This window comes from Pelodiscus sinensis, chromosome 13 (genome assembly GCF_049634645.1).
Source record: "Pelodiscus sinensis isolate JC-2024 chromosome 13, ASM4963464v1, whole genome shotgun sequence".
NCBI lineage: Eukaryota > Metazoa > Chordata > Testudines > Trionychidae > Pelodiscus > Pelodiscus sinensis.
The window spans coordinates 22,740,218-22,757,591 of record NC_134723.1 but is presented as its reverse complement, the minus strand read 5'-3'; the positions used below and the strand labels follow the sequence as shown (position 1 = coordinate 22,757,591).

Here is a 17,374-nt window from a genome sequence, read left to right as displayed (position 1 = left end):
GGAAGCCCCACGTGCGCCTGCCCCAGGGCCGACCCCTCCAGTGCAGGGAAACCCTGTGCGCACCTGCCCCAGAGCCGACCCCACCCCCCGGCACAGGGAAACCCCGCGCACGCCTGCCCAGGGGCCAACCCCCCACTCAGGGAAGCCCCACGCGCGCGCCTGCCCCAGGACCAACCCCCCCCAAGCGCAGGGAAACCCCGCGCACGCGCCTCCCCCGGGGATGACTCACCCCTGCTGTGCTCCCTCTACAGTACACCCAGCAGAGCAGCTAACACACTTCCGGAATCGCCGGAAGTGGCGCTAAGCTGCGGGACTTCTGTCCATCCCGGGTAGTGGGGCTTCTCAGAGTTCGGAGGGAAATGAGGGCGGGGTGGACAGGACACCTTGCGATCGACTGGTTGAGGCCTTGCGATCGACCAGTCAATTGCGATCGACCTGTTGGTGACCATGGCTTTAAGCAGAACTCAAGTATGACATCCAGTGGCTCAAACCTCAGGAGGAGCTACAAATTTCCCTAGGTCCCCCTCCCCCACCAAAGGGTGTCCTTGGTGAGAGCGTTGGTTGCCTTAACTCAGGTTACGTCTAAACTACATGGCTCCGTCGACGGAGCCACGTAGATTTGTTTGTTTGGCAAAGGGAAATGAAGCCGCGATTTAAATAATCGCGGATTCATTTAAATGTAGATGGCTGCCGCGCTGAGCCGACAAACAGCTGATTAGCTGTTTGTCGGCTTAACGCGCTAGTCTGGACGCTCCCCTGCCGACATGAAAGCCCTTTATCGACTTCCCTGGTAAACCTCATCCTACGAGGCATAACGGGGAGGTCGATAAAGGGCTTTCAGGTCGGCACGGGAGTGTCCAGACTAGCGCGCTGAGCCGACAAACAGCTGATCAGCTGTTTGTTGGCTCAGCGCAGCAGCCATGTAACTTTAAATGAAGCCACGATAATTTAAATCGCGGCTTCATTTCCCTTTGCCGATCAGCCTAATCTACATGGCTCCATCGATGGAGCCATGTAGTTTAGACACACCCTCAGTGTGGGTCATTTTTGGCTAAGCAGAAAATATAGAATTGTTTGTGTAGGATGGAAAAGGGAAACGCCCGCAGGGGTGTTTACATGAAAAGCATTTGTTTCCTTAAAGGTAGCCCAGAGAGGAGAAATGAGACACTTCCAAAGAGTGACCAGCTCACCCTTTCAAAAGTCAGTTATAAAGGGGCCAGGAATGGGAGAGACAAGGCACTCCATGCCACTGCCATCCCCATAGCTCTGCTGATTCAGCCCATAGCTCAGGGGAAGAAAGGGTACTTGGCCCATGCCATACGCTCCATCTCCTACCATGTCCCTGCCATGGTTCTGGGCATTCGGTCCCCAGACCACAAGTGGCTGTGCTCTTCACTACTGAAAATATGTTAAAAACTTCAAGGTTAAGGGCCACCTGCAAAAAGGAGGAAATCCTCCCCCACCCACAAACCTCTCCCATTGTTCCTCTTTCACTGCTCCCAGAGGGATCCACTCATGTGAAAGATTTATACGCACACACACAAACACACAGCATTGTTATTGTAGGGTTGCTCATGGGTGCTAGGACTGCACATGCAGGTGTGTAATTATACAACTCTTACACACGCAGGGCATCACACATTGGCATTAGCAGGTTGTTTGCAGTATAGGGCTGCTTATGTTGTTCTCTGGTAGGCTACATATGGACACAGGGAGACCCACGCATATTGGCCATTCTTAGGTCAGTGGAGCAAAGGGCATATTTTGCACTTCCTGAGTGTGAACCTAGTTCTTCAAACTTGTGGATGTGGGTTTTTTTTTCCAAATTATTCTTAGTGGCTTTACCTGACTTGCTGTGTTGGATTTTTTTCTGTGAGGGAAAGGCTTTTGTTGGCTTGATTTGAGGGGGATGGGGGGCTGCCAACCTCCTTCTTTGGACTGAGACCCCTACGCCTGTTTACGAGCCATTAAGCTATTTAGAGTACAGATCAACATGGCTGTGTCTAGACTACATGCCTCTGTCGGCAGAGGCATGTAGATTAGGGTTGTAGGCAAAGGTAAATGAAGCCGCGATTTAAATGATCGCGGCTTCATTTACATTTACATGGCTGCCGCGCTGAGCCGACAAACAGCTGATCAGCTGTTTGTCGGCTCGCCGCTAGTCTGGACGTTCCCCCTGTCGACATCAAAGCCCTTTGTCGGCAGCCCCGTTATTCCTCGTGGAATGAGGTTTACCGGGGCTGCCGACAAAGGGCTTTGATGTCGACAGGGGGAACGTCCAGACTAGCGGTGAGCCGACAAACAGCTGATCAGCTGTTTGTCGGCTCAGCGCGGCAGCCATGTACATGTAAATGAAGCCGCGATCATTTAAATCGCGGCTTCATTTACCTTTGCTGAATAAACAAATCTACATGCCTCTGCCGACAGAGGCATGTAGTGTAGACGTACCCCATCTGTTACTCCAAGTGCAGATTAACTTTTCTCTCAAAAATTTAAGTCTCTCAAACCCTTTTCACCTGCCCTGGAAGGAGAACTTAAGACACTTTGACAAGGGCTGACTCATTTCACTGTAGCTTTTGCAAGTTCCTCAATATCTGCCACAAATTCACAGTTCTTCTTATAGAAATGCTGTTAGTGTATAGCAATAATACACTTGTTCTGCTAATTTTTTTTCCATCCAGTAAGATATTCCCTACACCTCCCAGGGTATGTGCCAAGAGGAACTGTTTTCCTCAGTCATTAACAGTGGAAATAAACTACTGCTGCCAAAATTGTGTTAGGTCAGGGCCCCAAGCTGGCCATTATCAATAGCACTTGGGCTTAAAGTGCAGCCTTAACAAAAAAGAACAAACAGATTGTCTATGCTGATTAAAGTCAAATGCTAGTCAGACAAGCTGAATACTTCTGACTTCTTTCTCAAGTCAATGAAAAGTAATTTGTGAGAGTGGCCATGACAACTTCACAGCAATCAAAATGGCCAAATTCTTTCCTGATGTAACAGCACTGTTGAAAGGGATGAATCTGGGCCAGTGACAGTTACAAAATAAATCTGAAGCATACTGGGTGGTTCAGAAGAGTGGGCTAGAGAGCTCGTTAGAGCTCATTGCATGTGTAGCTGACTGACTGAAATCTACCCTGAAGTTGACCTAAAGTTACGGTCATCTGCTAGTGGGTCAGTGACCTCTTTGAAACGAGATGAGAGGTCTTAGTCCAGATTCTAGTGAGCAAATATCACAGCACAAACAAGCAATGGACACCTCTCTTAACACAGAGGCAAAGACAGGAGGGATAGTCAGTGACTTTGGGCATGTCATTTACTTTCTATTTCCCTTCTGTCAAATGGAGCTAATTGAACCTCCCTCTGTCCCAGGTAGAGTGTGAGGATAAATGCATTCTCAGTAGAAAGCAGATCAGATTGTATGTCATACCCAGCAATGACATCACAGCAGCCAGTGTCTTTTCTTGTGGCTAGCTGCAAGGAGCAAGGTCACAAACAGATGTCACATAGACATGTGTCACCTCTTTCTGAAACTTTGACATGACGTGTGGCTCTTTCTTCAGTCTGTCCATTCCACTGATTGGAACTCAGGTATTATAGTGCTAAAAGCTATAGAAGTAAATGGATCGTTAGAATGGGCATGAGGATCAACATTACTTCAAGAGGAGGAACCTTCCAGCTGGTTGAGATCACTGTCTGCCCAAACCATGTATGAACTCTGGAGCAAGTGATGACATCAACCCCAGGGCTGTCAATCCACCCTCTACCCAGAGAATATTGTGAAGACCAAGACTATAATAAGGGTCAAAAAAAGAATTAGATGAGTTCATGGAGGATCAGTCCATTAGTGACTATTAGCCTGGGTGGGCAGAGATGATGTCCCTAGCCTCTGGTTGCTGGAAGCTGGGAATAGGCAACAAGATGAATCTCTTGATGATTACTTGCTCTTTTCATTCCCTCTTGGCATTGGCCAGTCTCAGAAGACAGGACACTGGGATAGATGGACCGTTGGTTTGACGCAGTATGGCCATTCTTATGCTTGTATATAACCAGCACTAAATATTGTAGAATGAAAGACAAGGAAACTCTTGACATGTGCCATGCATTAAATGACAAACAAAGCGGTGTGTCTTTTATTGAAATAATTACAACCATAGCTTGGGGAAGAAGGTGAACATCTCTTCAGTGAGCATGTGAGAGAAATGCTTTTGGGCATTTGTAATACAATTGTATACATCTCTCATCAGGCAAGCAACATCAAGGAGAGCCAGGAATAAAAGGAGCCACAGACCATGTCAAAAGCTACATGTACCCAACTGAACCCTGTGCACCTTGGAAAAAGGGCCAGTGTGCTCCCTTCTCCTCTGATGACATGTATTTTAGCAAAGAGCACCAGACAAGTTTCTTCCCTGGTGATTTCCAGGCACTTGGATCACGTCAGGGATGGTGATTTGTACTGATTAAAGTTCAGTCTGGTGGGGTGCTGAGCAATCAAGTAATGGGAAAGGAAAGTGCTCAGCCACTTGCAGGAACAACTTGCACTGTGGAGGATCAGGCCCTACAACAGTGAATAGAGATGTATGAATTCCTTGGGCTCTGCTTTTCTCTTCTCCATCCTCCCTATTTTTACTTTAACACTCGAGGTGTGGCAGCATGGGGACCAGCCTTGCAAAACATTCAAACAAACCATCCAAACTCTTTAACTTTAGTGACTTTTCCCATCTCTACAAACCCACAATTCTTAACCTCCATCAAACTACAGCAGCTGTCTCTTTGGAAGTGAACTGAAGCATCATGAACTTCTAAACAAGTTTGAATAGATCAAAGCCAGCTGAGGATTTCAGGACAGTCTCATTGAACGCAGAAGTTCAGAACTCTGAGACTGTTTCCAACTTTTCTGTCCTGTCAGTGGCAGCTTGATTATTAAATACTCTCTAAAACTCACATAATTTGGACTTATCCCCAAATCTAGGCCTTCTGCAGCCAGTTGACACATTGATGCATGTGTTTCACTCAGTAGAATCAATCCCTACTCAAGGGAAGCTGTATCTGTCTAGCAGCTGCTGTTCTCTCAGCTTTATGTAGTCCAGTTCTTGAACTGCTTGGCAGCTTTTTGGTCTGAATGGACCTTACTTCAGTATCCACTCGGCAGCACATCTCAACTACTTCCACCACGCCGTGAACATCATACCAAAACCAAACCATACTCAACTCTTCACAGGTAGGATCCCCAGAGTCACTGCTTTTGTACCTGAGAAAGGAGTGCTTGAAATTTCACCATCAGTTAAGGTCCCCAGGAAATAATTATTTCCTTCAGTAGACTTATATAGGATGAACCACTTTCAGAGAACCAAGGAGCAGACTCCCAGCATGTGTAAATTGTCATACAGCAGAACTTCAGAGTTATGAACACTAGTTATAAACTCACCAGTGGAACCACACATCCCCAATTAGGCAGCAGGGGGAAAAAAGCAACAAATACAGTACAGCACTGTATTAATCATCAACTACTAAAAAAAGAGAGAAAGTTTAAGAAGATTTGACAAGGTCAGGAAACTTTCTACACTTGTTTCATTGAAATTAAGATGGTTAAAAAGAGCATTTTTCTTCTGCACAGTAAAGTTTCAAAGCTGTAGTAAGCCAAAGGTCAGTTGTAAGTTTTTGGGAAACAATGATAACATTTTGTTCATAGTGATGAACAATTCAGAGTTCTGAACAACCTCTGTTCCCATTGTGTTTTTACCTGAGGTTCTACTGTAGTTCCATTTAAGACAGATGAGCCATGACCATTTACAAAAGCTGAGGATCTGCACCAAATACTTTTTGCGGGGAGCCAGGAGAAGAGAAAGTGAACGCACTATAAGGGTACATCTACACAGCAATAGTTATTTCGAAATAACTTAGTCCGCGTCTACACAGCAGGCCGTTATTTTGAAATAATGTTGAAATACTGTCAAGCTGGAGGACTTCTTACTCCAACCCTCATTGTACGAGGAGTAAGGGAAGTCAGAGGAAGAGCGCTCTATTTTGAAATAAGTGCTGTGTAGACGCTCCCAATTTTGAAATAAGCGATTTCAAAATAAGTTACGCAATTGACGTAGCTCAATTTGCATAGCTTATTTCAAGTTAAGCCCTGCTGGGTAAATGCATCCTAACATTAACACTGCAACTTTCAAGGTGCCAAAGCCTTTAATGGCAATCACGAGCAACTGTCTCCTGTAGGTGCCTTTGAAATCCCAGCCTCAGTCAACAAACTCAAGTGAGGGACAAAGAAGGTTAGGAGGGAAGAGATAGCTGTGTGTTTTGAGTTAGTGGTAAAGCGTCATACTTTGGATTTCAATAAACATTGGTGACAAAAAATTAACAACACTGTGGAGTTTTGTACAAACTTAAAAAAACTGCAGGGTGATTCAAAGCTTTGCTCCATTGTCAAGGATCCACCGTGACTTTTTTTTATGAAATGCAATACAAGTTTGCTGCCCAAGTGCTTTTGCTTACCAACACACATACCTGTGACTTGAGGCAAAACAATCAGGAGAGCTTGAAATTCAGATAAAAGTCTCTGTACAACTCAGCTAATTTAAAATGTAGGGAAGGATTGAGCCCATTGGGCACTGGTCAGTAAAGTACCTTTTGTAGAAAAAAAGGTAGCAGAGAATAAAAATACCCCAAGCCCCCACATTAATTACACATTAGCATCACTTTATACTTATTGACCCACACAGCCTGTTAGATTCTTCACACCTCAGTCGTATCTTACAGAACATTTCCCCCAGCACGCTTCCCACTCTCTACTCCTAGACAAATGTCTCTTCTGTAAATGCCACTGGTTTGCACTCCTCTGGAGAGGCATCCGTGTGTGGTTGGCTCTTGAGCCACTCCACCCTGCTCCGGATGAGTTCATTCTCCACAGCTTCTGCATCCGCTGCATGGCAGTTCTTGGCCTCATCGTGTTTGAAGTATTCCCTGACGGTGTTGCGGATGGAGGCTGGGAGAATGATGCGGATGGTGTGGCTGAAAGCGTTGATGCTTTTGCCGTGGGTTTTGGCAGGTGCTGCTTGCTGAGCATTGTCCGTCAGCCCCTCTGCCTGGGGAATGCTTTGGGGAGTCTCTTTGCACTCCGTTTGCAGCTGCTGGCTCGTTGCTTCTTGATGGTATCTCCTGGAGACAGAGTGCAGCACCAAAGGGGTGTTCTGACCATAGAACACTGTCTGGGGTATATGGACACTTACTGTTGGTTGGCTCTTGGAAGTACTTTGGCCACTGCTGCTGTTTGATTTGGGGCTACAGATGCTCACTGAGAACCCTCCATCCTCCTGTTCCCTTGGAGATCCCTGTGGACTTCCTTTATTTGGGGCCATGTAAAAGGTTATCTTGGTGCGCTTCAGGCTTTCCTGTCTGGGAGGGGAAACCTCTGGGCCTTTTATCTCAATGTGCTTAACTGACTTTTCCCTGGGCCCTTGCTGGCCAATGGCTGATGAGCTCTCAGTGGCTGGGATGTGAGTGGGGGGGTCTGTTTTACATTCAGACTCTTTGAAATAACACTGGCGTCCGAGAGCATGTCCAGAGCCCCTGACACATCTCACTTGCCTTTCCTCTTCCTCCCAGTCACTCTCATTTAAGAGGCTTCCCATGGCAGCGCCATTGATGGGCACAAAACCCTTCATTTCCCCAGTGCTGTGACTCCTCCCCCGGTCCCTTTGCTCAGGCTTGCTGCATGAGTCCAAGTCACAAGGGTTCAAAGGCAAAAGAGATGTCAAGGGCTTGGTCCATTCTTTCAGGGACCTCTTTGCTATCTTTGGAGACAAGGCATGGAGTCGGGTGGAAGTGCCAAACATGAAAGGCAGGGAGGAGACGTCACTGGGGCTGAAGGCTGAGGACTCGGAGCAGTAGGAGAAAGCACTGTCTAAGGAGCTTAGTGAGGAGGCAGAAGGGGAAGTGGTGGTAGAGGACAGGCTGGAGAAGCTGGACCTGTTGGACAGGTTGGTTTTCTGAAGCTTCTTCACCCTAGAGCTGGTCTCAGGAGATTGCCAGAAATTCTGCCTCGTCTTATTCAGCCCAGGGCTCAGGCCTTCATCAATCAGCTTCTGGCTCTCCAACTGCAGCTGCTTGAGCCTGTGGATGTAATCAGTGTGGCTGTGCATGATGGTGGCATCACAGCTGGACTGGCGGGCCACTGGCTCATGGCACTGGGAGGGGAGCTGAGAGCTGAGGCAGACACTGGGTTCAGAAGAGCACCGATCCCTTGCAGGACTCAGTGAACGTATCGAGCCAATGGAGCAGAAGGAGCCTTCTTCGTCGAGGAGCTCATAGCTGTCTGCGCTGGCATTCTTCCTGGTTTTGCTTTGGTAGCAGGCAGTGATCTCACTAAACAGATCCCAATCTTCCTGCTCCTCTTCAAATAACAAACCACCAGAGGGATGCTGCTTTGGTCTTTCCTGGTCACAGGCAGCAAACTCCATTTCATCAGAGGAATCGTTTTGCTGAGCCCTGCCAATACCTGGGGAAGACATGCAGGGGGAATGCCAATTACCTTGTAAAAATGCAACAGAAAAGCATATAATTATCTGTGTTCCTTTCTACCTGTCACAGTGGTATGTGTCTAGGTCCCAAAGGACACTTCGAGCTACGAGTGTGAGTCTCAGCTTGAGGAGACAAAAACTGGGCTAGCTCTGATCAAGTAGTGCACCAAACAAAGTGTTTAGCAGTGGCGGTGCAAGTGGCAGGAAAGGCTAATTGTCCTGAATGTGCGTCCAGCACCTCCGATTCTCACCCCCCCCAGCTCGAAGTGTAGCCATACTTTAAATGTTTACTACTACAACTGAAACAACAGAGTGCCTTCCTTTGAAGAGCAACAAATGCTTTGTGAATATCAATTAATTAATTAATTCTCATAAGACTTGTGCGAGGCAAAGGAGATTTTTCCACTGCATTTTACAAGTTGGAGAAACTGAGGCACAGATTGGGGAATGACTTTTATCAAGGACACATTTCAAGTCTGTGGCAGAAATAGAAATGGAACCCTACTGTTTCTTGTCTCACAAGTCTCAGGTGCTCATGATTAGATCACAGTCTGTCATATATTCAGCAGGGACACATGGATCTCTTTAAATTCTGACTTCTCAAGTCAAATTTTAGAAAATCAGTTTAAACTGCTCCACTTTAAAAAAAAAACAAGTCTGTTGGAATATGCTGCTTGATGCACGAATTCTGAGGTAAATTGTCTGACAAACTGCAGCAGCTAGGAACTATAGCAGGATAATGAAGAAGGGGGTAAACCAGCCAAACAGGGGTCCATATGTGAGGTGCTGTAATTGCATTCTCCAATGCCCTTATCAAAACATAGTCAGGAAGTTAGGGGAAAGGACTGGCTCAGAACAAGTCCCCTCTTCTACATTCCTGTGGATGGGTAGTGTTTATTGTAGTCTTTGTGTACAAGGCATTTGACAGCAGTTCTGACTGACCAGGCATCTCCTGAGAAGGTGCCAGGAAAATACAATGCTACAAACTTACCCAGGAAATCCTCAGAGTTTTTTGACTTTTCTTTGTCTGGCCTTTGAAACAGTGAAGTGATGTCACCTCCAAAAATGTCTGCTGAGTTTTCAATCAGGAACTGTACTAACATGGCCACCTGCCAAGGAAGAGGAAACACTGGTGTCAGTTTAGGGAACATATACCTGGCTCTATTATCCTCCAAGACAAATTAGCCTAGAGAGACAGTGTGACGATGCCTTTCTCTGCACAAATGTAACACTTAATCCTGAAGATTCCCTTTGGCCCAGAAAGCTAGGAAGCATCTCTTAGGCTGGATGCTTGTGCATTAGTCATAGCTGAAAGCAAGAAGCTGGGCTAACTGGAACAGTAGTGTGAGTTGATACTGCAAACCCTGTAGTCTTAATTATTATTGTCATAATCTCACAAGTCTCAGCAATATTCTGCCTCCGAGGAGGAGTGTCATGATGGTAGATTTGTTCCTCTCTGCAGGTTGGTGCCACCATTATTAGATGTTTCAGATGGGGAGACAGTTTTCTTCCTTTTAATGGGTTACTAAGTGCCCTCTTACCCACTCCCTGGACAATTGTGTCCAGCAAGAAAGTCCATTTGTTAGAGCAGATCATGCCTTCTTTTAATGCTTCCATCTCTAAAGTGGTCAAGTTACCCCATAACAATCTGAATGGGTGGCCAGGGGAGGAGGGGTGAAGCTAAAATTGTTACTGACCTAAAGCACTTCAACTCTATATTTCCTTTGTAGACTGCAGAGGAACAAGTCATAGGAGGTGGGAGGAGGGGGAAAAATCATGTGGGCAGAACCGCACCAGTAGTATTTACCTTTTTTGTAGACTTGCTTTCTTCTTCAGGCCCAGTGGGACTAGGAAGCCACAACATGTTGGGAGCTATGCAAAGAGCCAAGTTAAATGCATTCATCTGATTCTCCCCTGAATTCTGCTCAATCTGATGCAGGACTCCAAACAGGTGTCTGAGTAAAATGAGGTTGGCTTCTGGGAGCTGCTTCACCAAACTGCCCAGGGGAAAGAAACAAAACAAAATAAGGAGCTTGTAAAACCTGGCTCTCCAAAATGACAATTGACTTCTAAAAGCCCTGGCTACACTACTGGTACAATCATGATTTTGTAACTAGATTGTGACATTCTCATCTGGCCTCTCTACAACAAATAGGATTGAGTTACATTCATCACACAGTTATCTTGCTGTCATGTTTGTGCATTCACATCTACCATGCTACCCAATGCACTCTGGGAAAATGTGGACTATACTCCACAGTTCCATCAGGAGATGCTAGAATGCCTGGAAGACACATGTACAGACCTGTGCTGGCAGCATGGACAGTGACGTACTTTGCTGTGACCTATGGTACAGAGATTTGAGGGGAAGGAGGACCAGCCAAACTGTTATCATTTAAAAGAAATTTGTCTTATGGGTTATGTCCATGTGATGCTAATGGACAAATCCTGCTCAAGGTGCCAGTCTCAGGAAAGTAGATAAACTCTTCAGGCCTTGATACTATGACTGGCAGGCTACTCCTTCCTGACTATCACACTGATGTGGCTATCAGTTTAACTTTGTGCAAGGGAGAACCACCATAGTTAAGCATCTAATTAATTCCATTTATACCCAATGGTACCACTGAAGTCCAAATTACTGTCCTTTCTTTATTTGAATTCTAGTAATTACAGCTGGTCATCCAAAAAGATATTTTTGGGGAGGGGCAGGGTGGAGGTTTGGTAAAGAAAACAAAACAGAAAAACATCATGAACAATTTTGTCAAAAATATCATTTTCTTTCACTAAAAAATACATAGATGAAAATGTTCTGACCAATTCGGTTAACACCTAGCCTTCACACTCAACATCAGCCAGTGGATTGAGAGCAGTGAGCTGGCCTAGAGCAACATGAGGAATCTCTTAGCACATGGTAACTGTGCTGTGTGGATGGAAATAACACAAGCCTCCTCAAGAGAGACAAAGTGGGGCACAGACATACCTTTTGATGGCTTCAATCTTATGCGCTCGATTTTCTGTGTCCACGGCTTCCATCCACAGCCCGTGCATGTCTGAGGATAGAACACTGTCAGGTATATTTCGTAGAAAATCCTGAATTAAATATATATATGCAGAGCAGTCTGGTCAGTTTTGAATAGTTTGTTTCATGATGCATATATGTTCATTTAGATTAAACATAAGATAAAATGTGACACAAAGCATTTCTCATAAGGCCTCCCTGCTCCCCATGGCATGCAGCATGGCAAACAGATGTCTGTGTGTCACAGAAGGAAAAGCTCCATCTAATCCAACTTTTGGCCAGAGCTGGATTATTCTCTATAGAATTGTATATTGGCCAGGGCTTTGTTCAGTCAAGATTTAAATGTCCAAACAATGGGGTTTGTACTACTTCTCCTGGGATACTATTCCACAGCCTACTATATATCTTGTGTTGAATCAATCCAAATTCAAGCAAACAGTGAATTGTGAAGATATCTAAGAGGTAGTCTGGCCAATAAGAGGAAAATTGGGAATATATTTTAAGTGAAGACCTGAACTGTTCTCATTTCATTTACATGTCAGGACAATACTATGGCTAGTTTTCACTGGAGAGTTAAGTTATAAATTCAGCATTACCCCTAGCTAAAATCCCTTCCACACTCATTGATCCTTAACTCAAGTGCAGTGGTGCTTTTCACTCTAGTTGGCTGGCCCATCAAGGAGCAGAGGCTAAAGCTTGAGTTAATACTCAAGCTGCTAACGGTGCCAGTCCGTAAAGTGGACAGAGGCAAACTTCACTCAAGGGCTACGAATTCACCAGTACCTTCCCACAAATTCTTCCACAGTCCCCAGAGCAGCTCAGCTTCCCCCAGCTCTAAGAATCCCCAAAGTCCTAGCAACATGCACCGGTGAGTACACAGCAGGTTGGGCATTATATCGCACTGCGGCTGCTGCCACTTGAGGTAGGCTAACTTGACAAGTGTAAAGCGAGTGCAGATAATTCAAGTTAACATGGCAGGGCAGATACTGCCCTAGTCTGTTTAACCCCTTGCTACCTGAGGGTCTGCTGTAGTTTTACATTAGAAGGTACAAAAAGGGATACTGGCCTGAGAGCCAATATTCATTTCTGCATGTTGAAGACTGTTAAAGCGGCAGATTTTCATTCATGCAAGGGCATGGCTGCTCTCTGACACATTCCCAGCCAGGACCTGGAGGTGGAGTAGGCTGAATGTGCCCCATTTAAAATGCTTTTCCCAGGCAAGACCTTGATATCTCCTCACTGAATGCAAAGTGTTGTTCTAGGGCAGTACCACTCTGGTGTGACTTACAGTGATGACTGCTGCAGCCACAAAGACTGACTCGCCATCCACCTGGACATCATCTCCAGAGTTCAATTTCTCTTTCAGTTCCTTGCAGATCTTGGCATTGGCTGAGCGCCTGAAAATGCCTCTTGTGGAGGGACCTTCGTGGTACAGCAGAAGCAGCATATCCTAGGAGAAAGCCGAGCCCCGACATAGGTTTAGACGAGTTTAGCATCTGAACCCATACTGTGTCATGCCTCACAAGCTAAGTAGGGTTAAGGATGGTCAGCATCAGTAGGAGATTCTTCAGGAAACCTGAAGGGTACAGGAGGTGATATGGGTGACTCTGTAGGGGACACTTTCCTTCATGAGTTTGAACTGGTACTGAATCAAAGTACAGTATAGTATAAGAGAGCACTAATCTTCTTACTCCTCCTCCCAGACATGGGTGACAGGAACCTCAGAGATACCACAGATGGCTGATACAGAGGTGGATGGATAGATGATATATTTATAAACCCCATCTTACCATAATAGGCTTGGGGAGCATTCCATCAGGACACACAGAGGACAAAGACAGGCCGAAAAGTTTCCGTGGGGTGGGGGGAGAATGTGATGCAGGGCTGCCTGTGGGGGTGCTGGTAGTCCGGCGCAAAGCCCAGTCAATCAAGGATTTCTTCCTCTTCGTATGTTTCTGCAAGGATTCTGAAAGAGCCCAAAGCCGCTGGATTTACAATGTGCCCCTCTTGCAAGGCTTGTGCATTAGACCCGTGGGAAGGGAGTCAGAGTCATGCAGATGGCTTTATTTCTTTTCCAGTGAAATATAATGTCAAAATTCCTATTTCGGGGATTGGAAATATATGGGAGTCTTCACTGGGAGAAGTCTCTTAAATCCAATGGGCAGAGTAAGGTCAGTCACCCAGTGAAAACCCACAGGGCAAATAGTTCACAAACATGCCATACAATTCACTGTAAATTTTCTTATGCAAAAATGCGTTTGAGGTGTGGACGCTCCGTGAGTGTTTGCACAAAAACAGCTATTTTTCTGCAAAAACTCTGCAGTGTAGACATAGCCTGAGTCATTAACTTCTTCTATCTCTTGTCCGTGAATACATTATTTGTGAACCATCTTTTTGATTTTGTGTCAGCTTTAAAGGAGGTCAAATATTACTGGTGCTTTTTATTTTTTTGTCAAATGGCAAATACATTTGTCTTGGATAATTCTTGTATCATCTGAATGGCTCTAGCATGGATATTATTACCTGTTGAGTTCAAGGCATCAGTAAACCATTAGCCAGTCCATAAAGAAAGATCTCAGAGACAACATCTCCTATGCTTCTTGGGAGGATCTAATAAAAGAGCTAAATACGGTTTGATTGGTGACTATGTGTGTGTAACACAGCAATTCATCCAAGGGTATCGTAACTTGCTGTTGAATGCTAATCAAGCACCTTGTAGTTGGTAATAAGAGCCAAAGTCATGGTTAAGGGTGAAGTCCTGCTACCACTGAAATCAATGTATGTTCAGTGGATGCAGGAACAGGCCTTGTTTTATGAAGGGACAAAAATCAAGCCTCTTTCCAGTGCAGATACATCCGAGCTCTGAGTATCTCTCTCAGATAAAACCACAACACAAAAGGAAGTCAGCAACTGCGCAGGGAAAGCTGCCGGGTTCTTTGAAGGGACACACAGTATCATCCCGGTCCTCACCTCTCCTCAGCTGCATTGGAGCATGGGGCCTGGGTTTCAGGATGAACTGACACTGCCTGTCCTTGGGAAGCTGATCCAGGAGGGAAGCCTCCGTCCCATCCGCTAGGAGCGTGTTGTTGTTGGTTCCTTGGTGGTGGTCCACAGCGTCTCGGAGGCAGCTCAGTATGATGCTGAAAGGATGCTCATGCCCTGTGGTGATAAGAGACCCAGAATGACTAGGTGAGGACACAGAACTCATGAATTTCATTCTGGGAAAGCAATGAGGGGACTGGGTTTGCAGTGGCCAGACATTCACATCTCACAACTTCTAGTCAGCTGTGGCAACCTCATCAGAGAGCCCAAGGAATGAATGGACCATGGAGACTAAGCCCTGCAATTGCACTGCATGTGCTTTCCTTTAGTGGCTGAGTGGCAAAGGCTCGGGAGAAACCTGCTGTGCCATTTCAATGTTGCATGTGTTCGGGGAGAAAAGTTTGATTGAAGAGGCTTTCAGCCTAGAAAGCTTGTGTGTGCTACACTCACTAGGGAAAATGAAACTGAAGGAGAAAAAGGAAAAAGATAAAAAAGTGCAGGCTCAGTTTGTGTTTTCAGATGTGAGACGTTGACTTGAAGAACACTGACAGGCGTTTAAAGATCAATGCAGCAACTCTTACATTTAAATTTCTATTTTGGAAGGATAGGCTGGATGGTCCACTAGGCATGCATGCTTCAATCGCCCCAAATCTGAGCACAGAGGAACACATCATTATTATGTTTGAGTTACAGTAGTGTTTAGAGGCCCCAATTGGGACTGGGCCCCATTAGGGTTAGGCGAAGCACAAAATGCACAGTGAGAAATGATCCCTGCTATGAATAGCTTTGAGTCGAATAAGATGGACGAGGCTGGAAGGAAAACAGAGAGGTAAAGAGACTTGATCAAGGTCATGCAGCTGGCCAGTGTCAGAGCTGGGAATAGACTGTTTTTTTGTCCTGAATCTCGGACCAGTGCACTATTTACTAACCACGCCCCATCTCTGAGATACACACATTCTGAGCTTGTTTATTCATAGTGGCTGTGGAAAGTGGAAAGTTTACTTTAAGAACTTCCTCTGTTTGGTCACCCATTATAATACTGGCCTTTGCAGATATGAAAAGGGTTCCTGAAGGGTGGAAGCAGAGTTCTCACTGCGTGTGCGTGCACACGGGTACGGATGCACTGAAGGGTGGGGAGAATTGTTTCCTTAATAAATTTCACATTATCAGTTGTGACTGCCCTCTCATTTGGAAAGACAATAGTATTTTGCATTCCTTAAACACATACCAAAGGGATGTACGTCAAGATTGATTAGCCACCCAATATAACAGGCAATGTGCACACTTCTGTGTAACAAACCAGTATGAGCCCCTCAATACTACCCTACAATAGCAATCGAGTGTGTGCATTCCTGTGCTCACAAAGTATTCCACAACGAATGACCTCATGCACATACGCCTAGACCAGTGTTTCTTAAAGTAGTCTGCAAAACCACTCTGAGAAATATGCTAACTGGCTGCCCCGGTGTGCTTATTTACCAGCTCCACAGCCATGGAACCTCACTGCTCCCATTGGCTCCAGTTTCCTATTTGTAGCCAAAGGGAGCTGCGGGAAGCAGCAGCCTGGTCCACGCCACTTCCTGTGGCTCCCCTTGGCTGCAAACGGTGAACTGGAGCCAATGGGAGCTGCAAAGCTCCATGGCTGTAGAGCTGGTAAATAAACACACTGGAGCAGCCACTTAGCAGGTTTCTGAGGGTCTGTCTACACTGCCACCCTAGTTCGTGGAACGAGGTGTACCGGTAGTTCGGATTAGAGAGCCTAATTCGAACTACCTACTCCGGGCTGCATGTAGCCGCGGGCACGGAGTCCGCACTAAGGGGGATTTAAAAATGGCAGCGCCCGGCAAGATGCAAACGAAGCCCGGGATATTTAAATCCCGGGCTTCATTTGCAACTTCGAATGCCTACATTAGCCTCCCTAGTTCGAACTAGGATGGCAGTGTAGACATACCCTGAGAGTGGTTTTGTGAACCACTTTGAGAAACACTGGCCTAACCTAACATCCTGTTCACGCTACCCAACAATGAAAATCAAGCAGATGCTTCCCTGCACTAATGAGCACAACAAATAAGCATGTTCAGCCAGCACTTGTGAGAGACACCAACAATCACAAACCTGTGCTAAGTGCTCATACACAACCCTACAATAACAATCTTATTATGACAACAAGCTCTTAAGAGCATATCTACAATAACAAACCAGTGGGTTCAAACCTTACAGGAGAATTAATCCAGAAAGCAAACCACATCTCAATTTCAACAACAGTAGGAAAGTAAATATCTTTTAAAATGACAAAATACATTTTAGAGAAGATGGGGGAGGTAATATCTTTTTCTGGGCCAGATTCTGGTAGTGAGAGAAAGACAAGCTTTCAAACATATCCAAAGCTCTTCTTCAGGTCTGGAAAATGAAGAAGAGCTCTCTGTAGCTTGAAAGTTTATTAGAAATTGGTCCAATAAAAGATATCACCTCACCCACCTTGTCTCCCTAATAATCTGGGACCAATATATTACCGGAAGCTGACTGTGAATCTAAGACCAAAACTTGTCCATTGGGATATCACTTGAACCATTACAGGTTATGGCTGACCTTCAAAAGATTTAGTCCAGGTAGCTGATCATCAGTTCAGCCCTCAGGGTATTGGTCAAAATATTAGGAGTGATGCTTGGAGCTTAAAAAGTTCTGTTTAGATGTACAACCCACAGTTTAGATGCTTGAGAGCAGCTTTGATCTAGGCATTGTATAACAACAGAGAGTTATTCTTTGATCCCTCCCCATTGCTCGATCACATAT

At 45.5% G+C, this 17,374-nt stretch overlaps 1 protein-coding gene across 1 annotated transcript in view; it reads right to left on the bottom strand.

Annotated features, from left to right (window-relative positions):
• Positions 1–4,094: 4,094 nt before the first annotated feature.
• The window catches only part of ARHGAP20 (Rho GTPase activating protein 20), a 61,371-nt gene continuing 48,091 nt past the window's right edge, over positions 4,095–17,374 (bottom strand). Inside the window, exons 9-15 of the mRNA XM_006136139.4 lie at positions 14,510–14,698; positions 13,330–13,505; positions 12,828–12,989; positions 11,501–11,610; positions 10,328–10,517; positions 9,512–9,629; positions 4,095–8,498 (exon numbers count right to left, since the gene is read on the bottom strand). Of these exons, the coding sequence (XP_006136201.2) occupies positions 6,796–8,498; positions 9,512–9,629; positions 10,328–10,517; positions 11,501–11,610; positions 12,828–12,989; positions 13,330–13,505; positions 14,510–14,698 (2,648 nt within the window). The 3' untranslated portion in view covers positions 4,095–6,795. The remainder of the gene's footprint in view (positions 8,499–9,511; positions 9,630–10,327; positions 10,518–11,500; positions 11,611–12,827; positions 12,990–13,329; positions 13,506–14,509; positions 14,699–17,374) is intronic.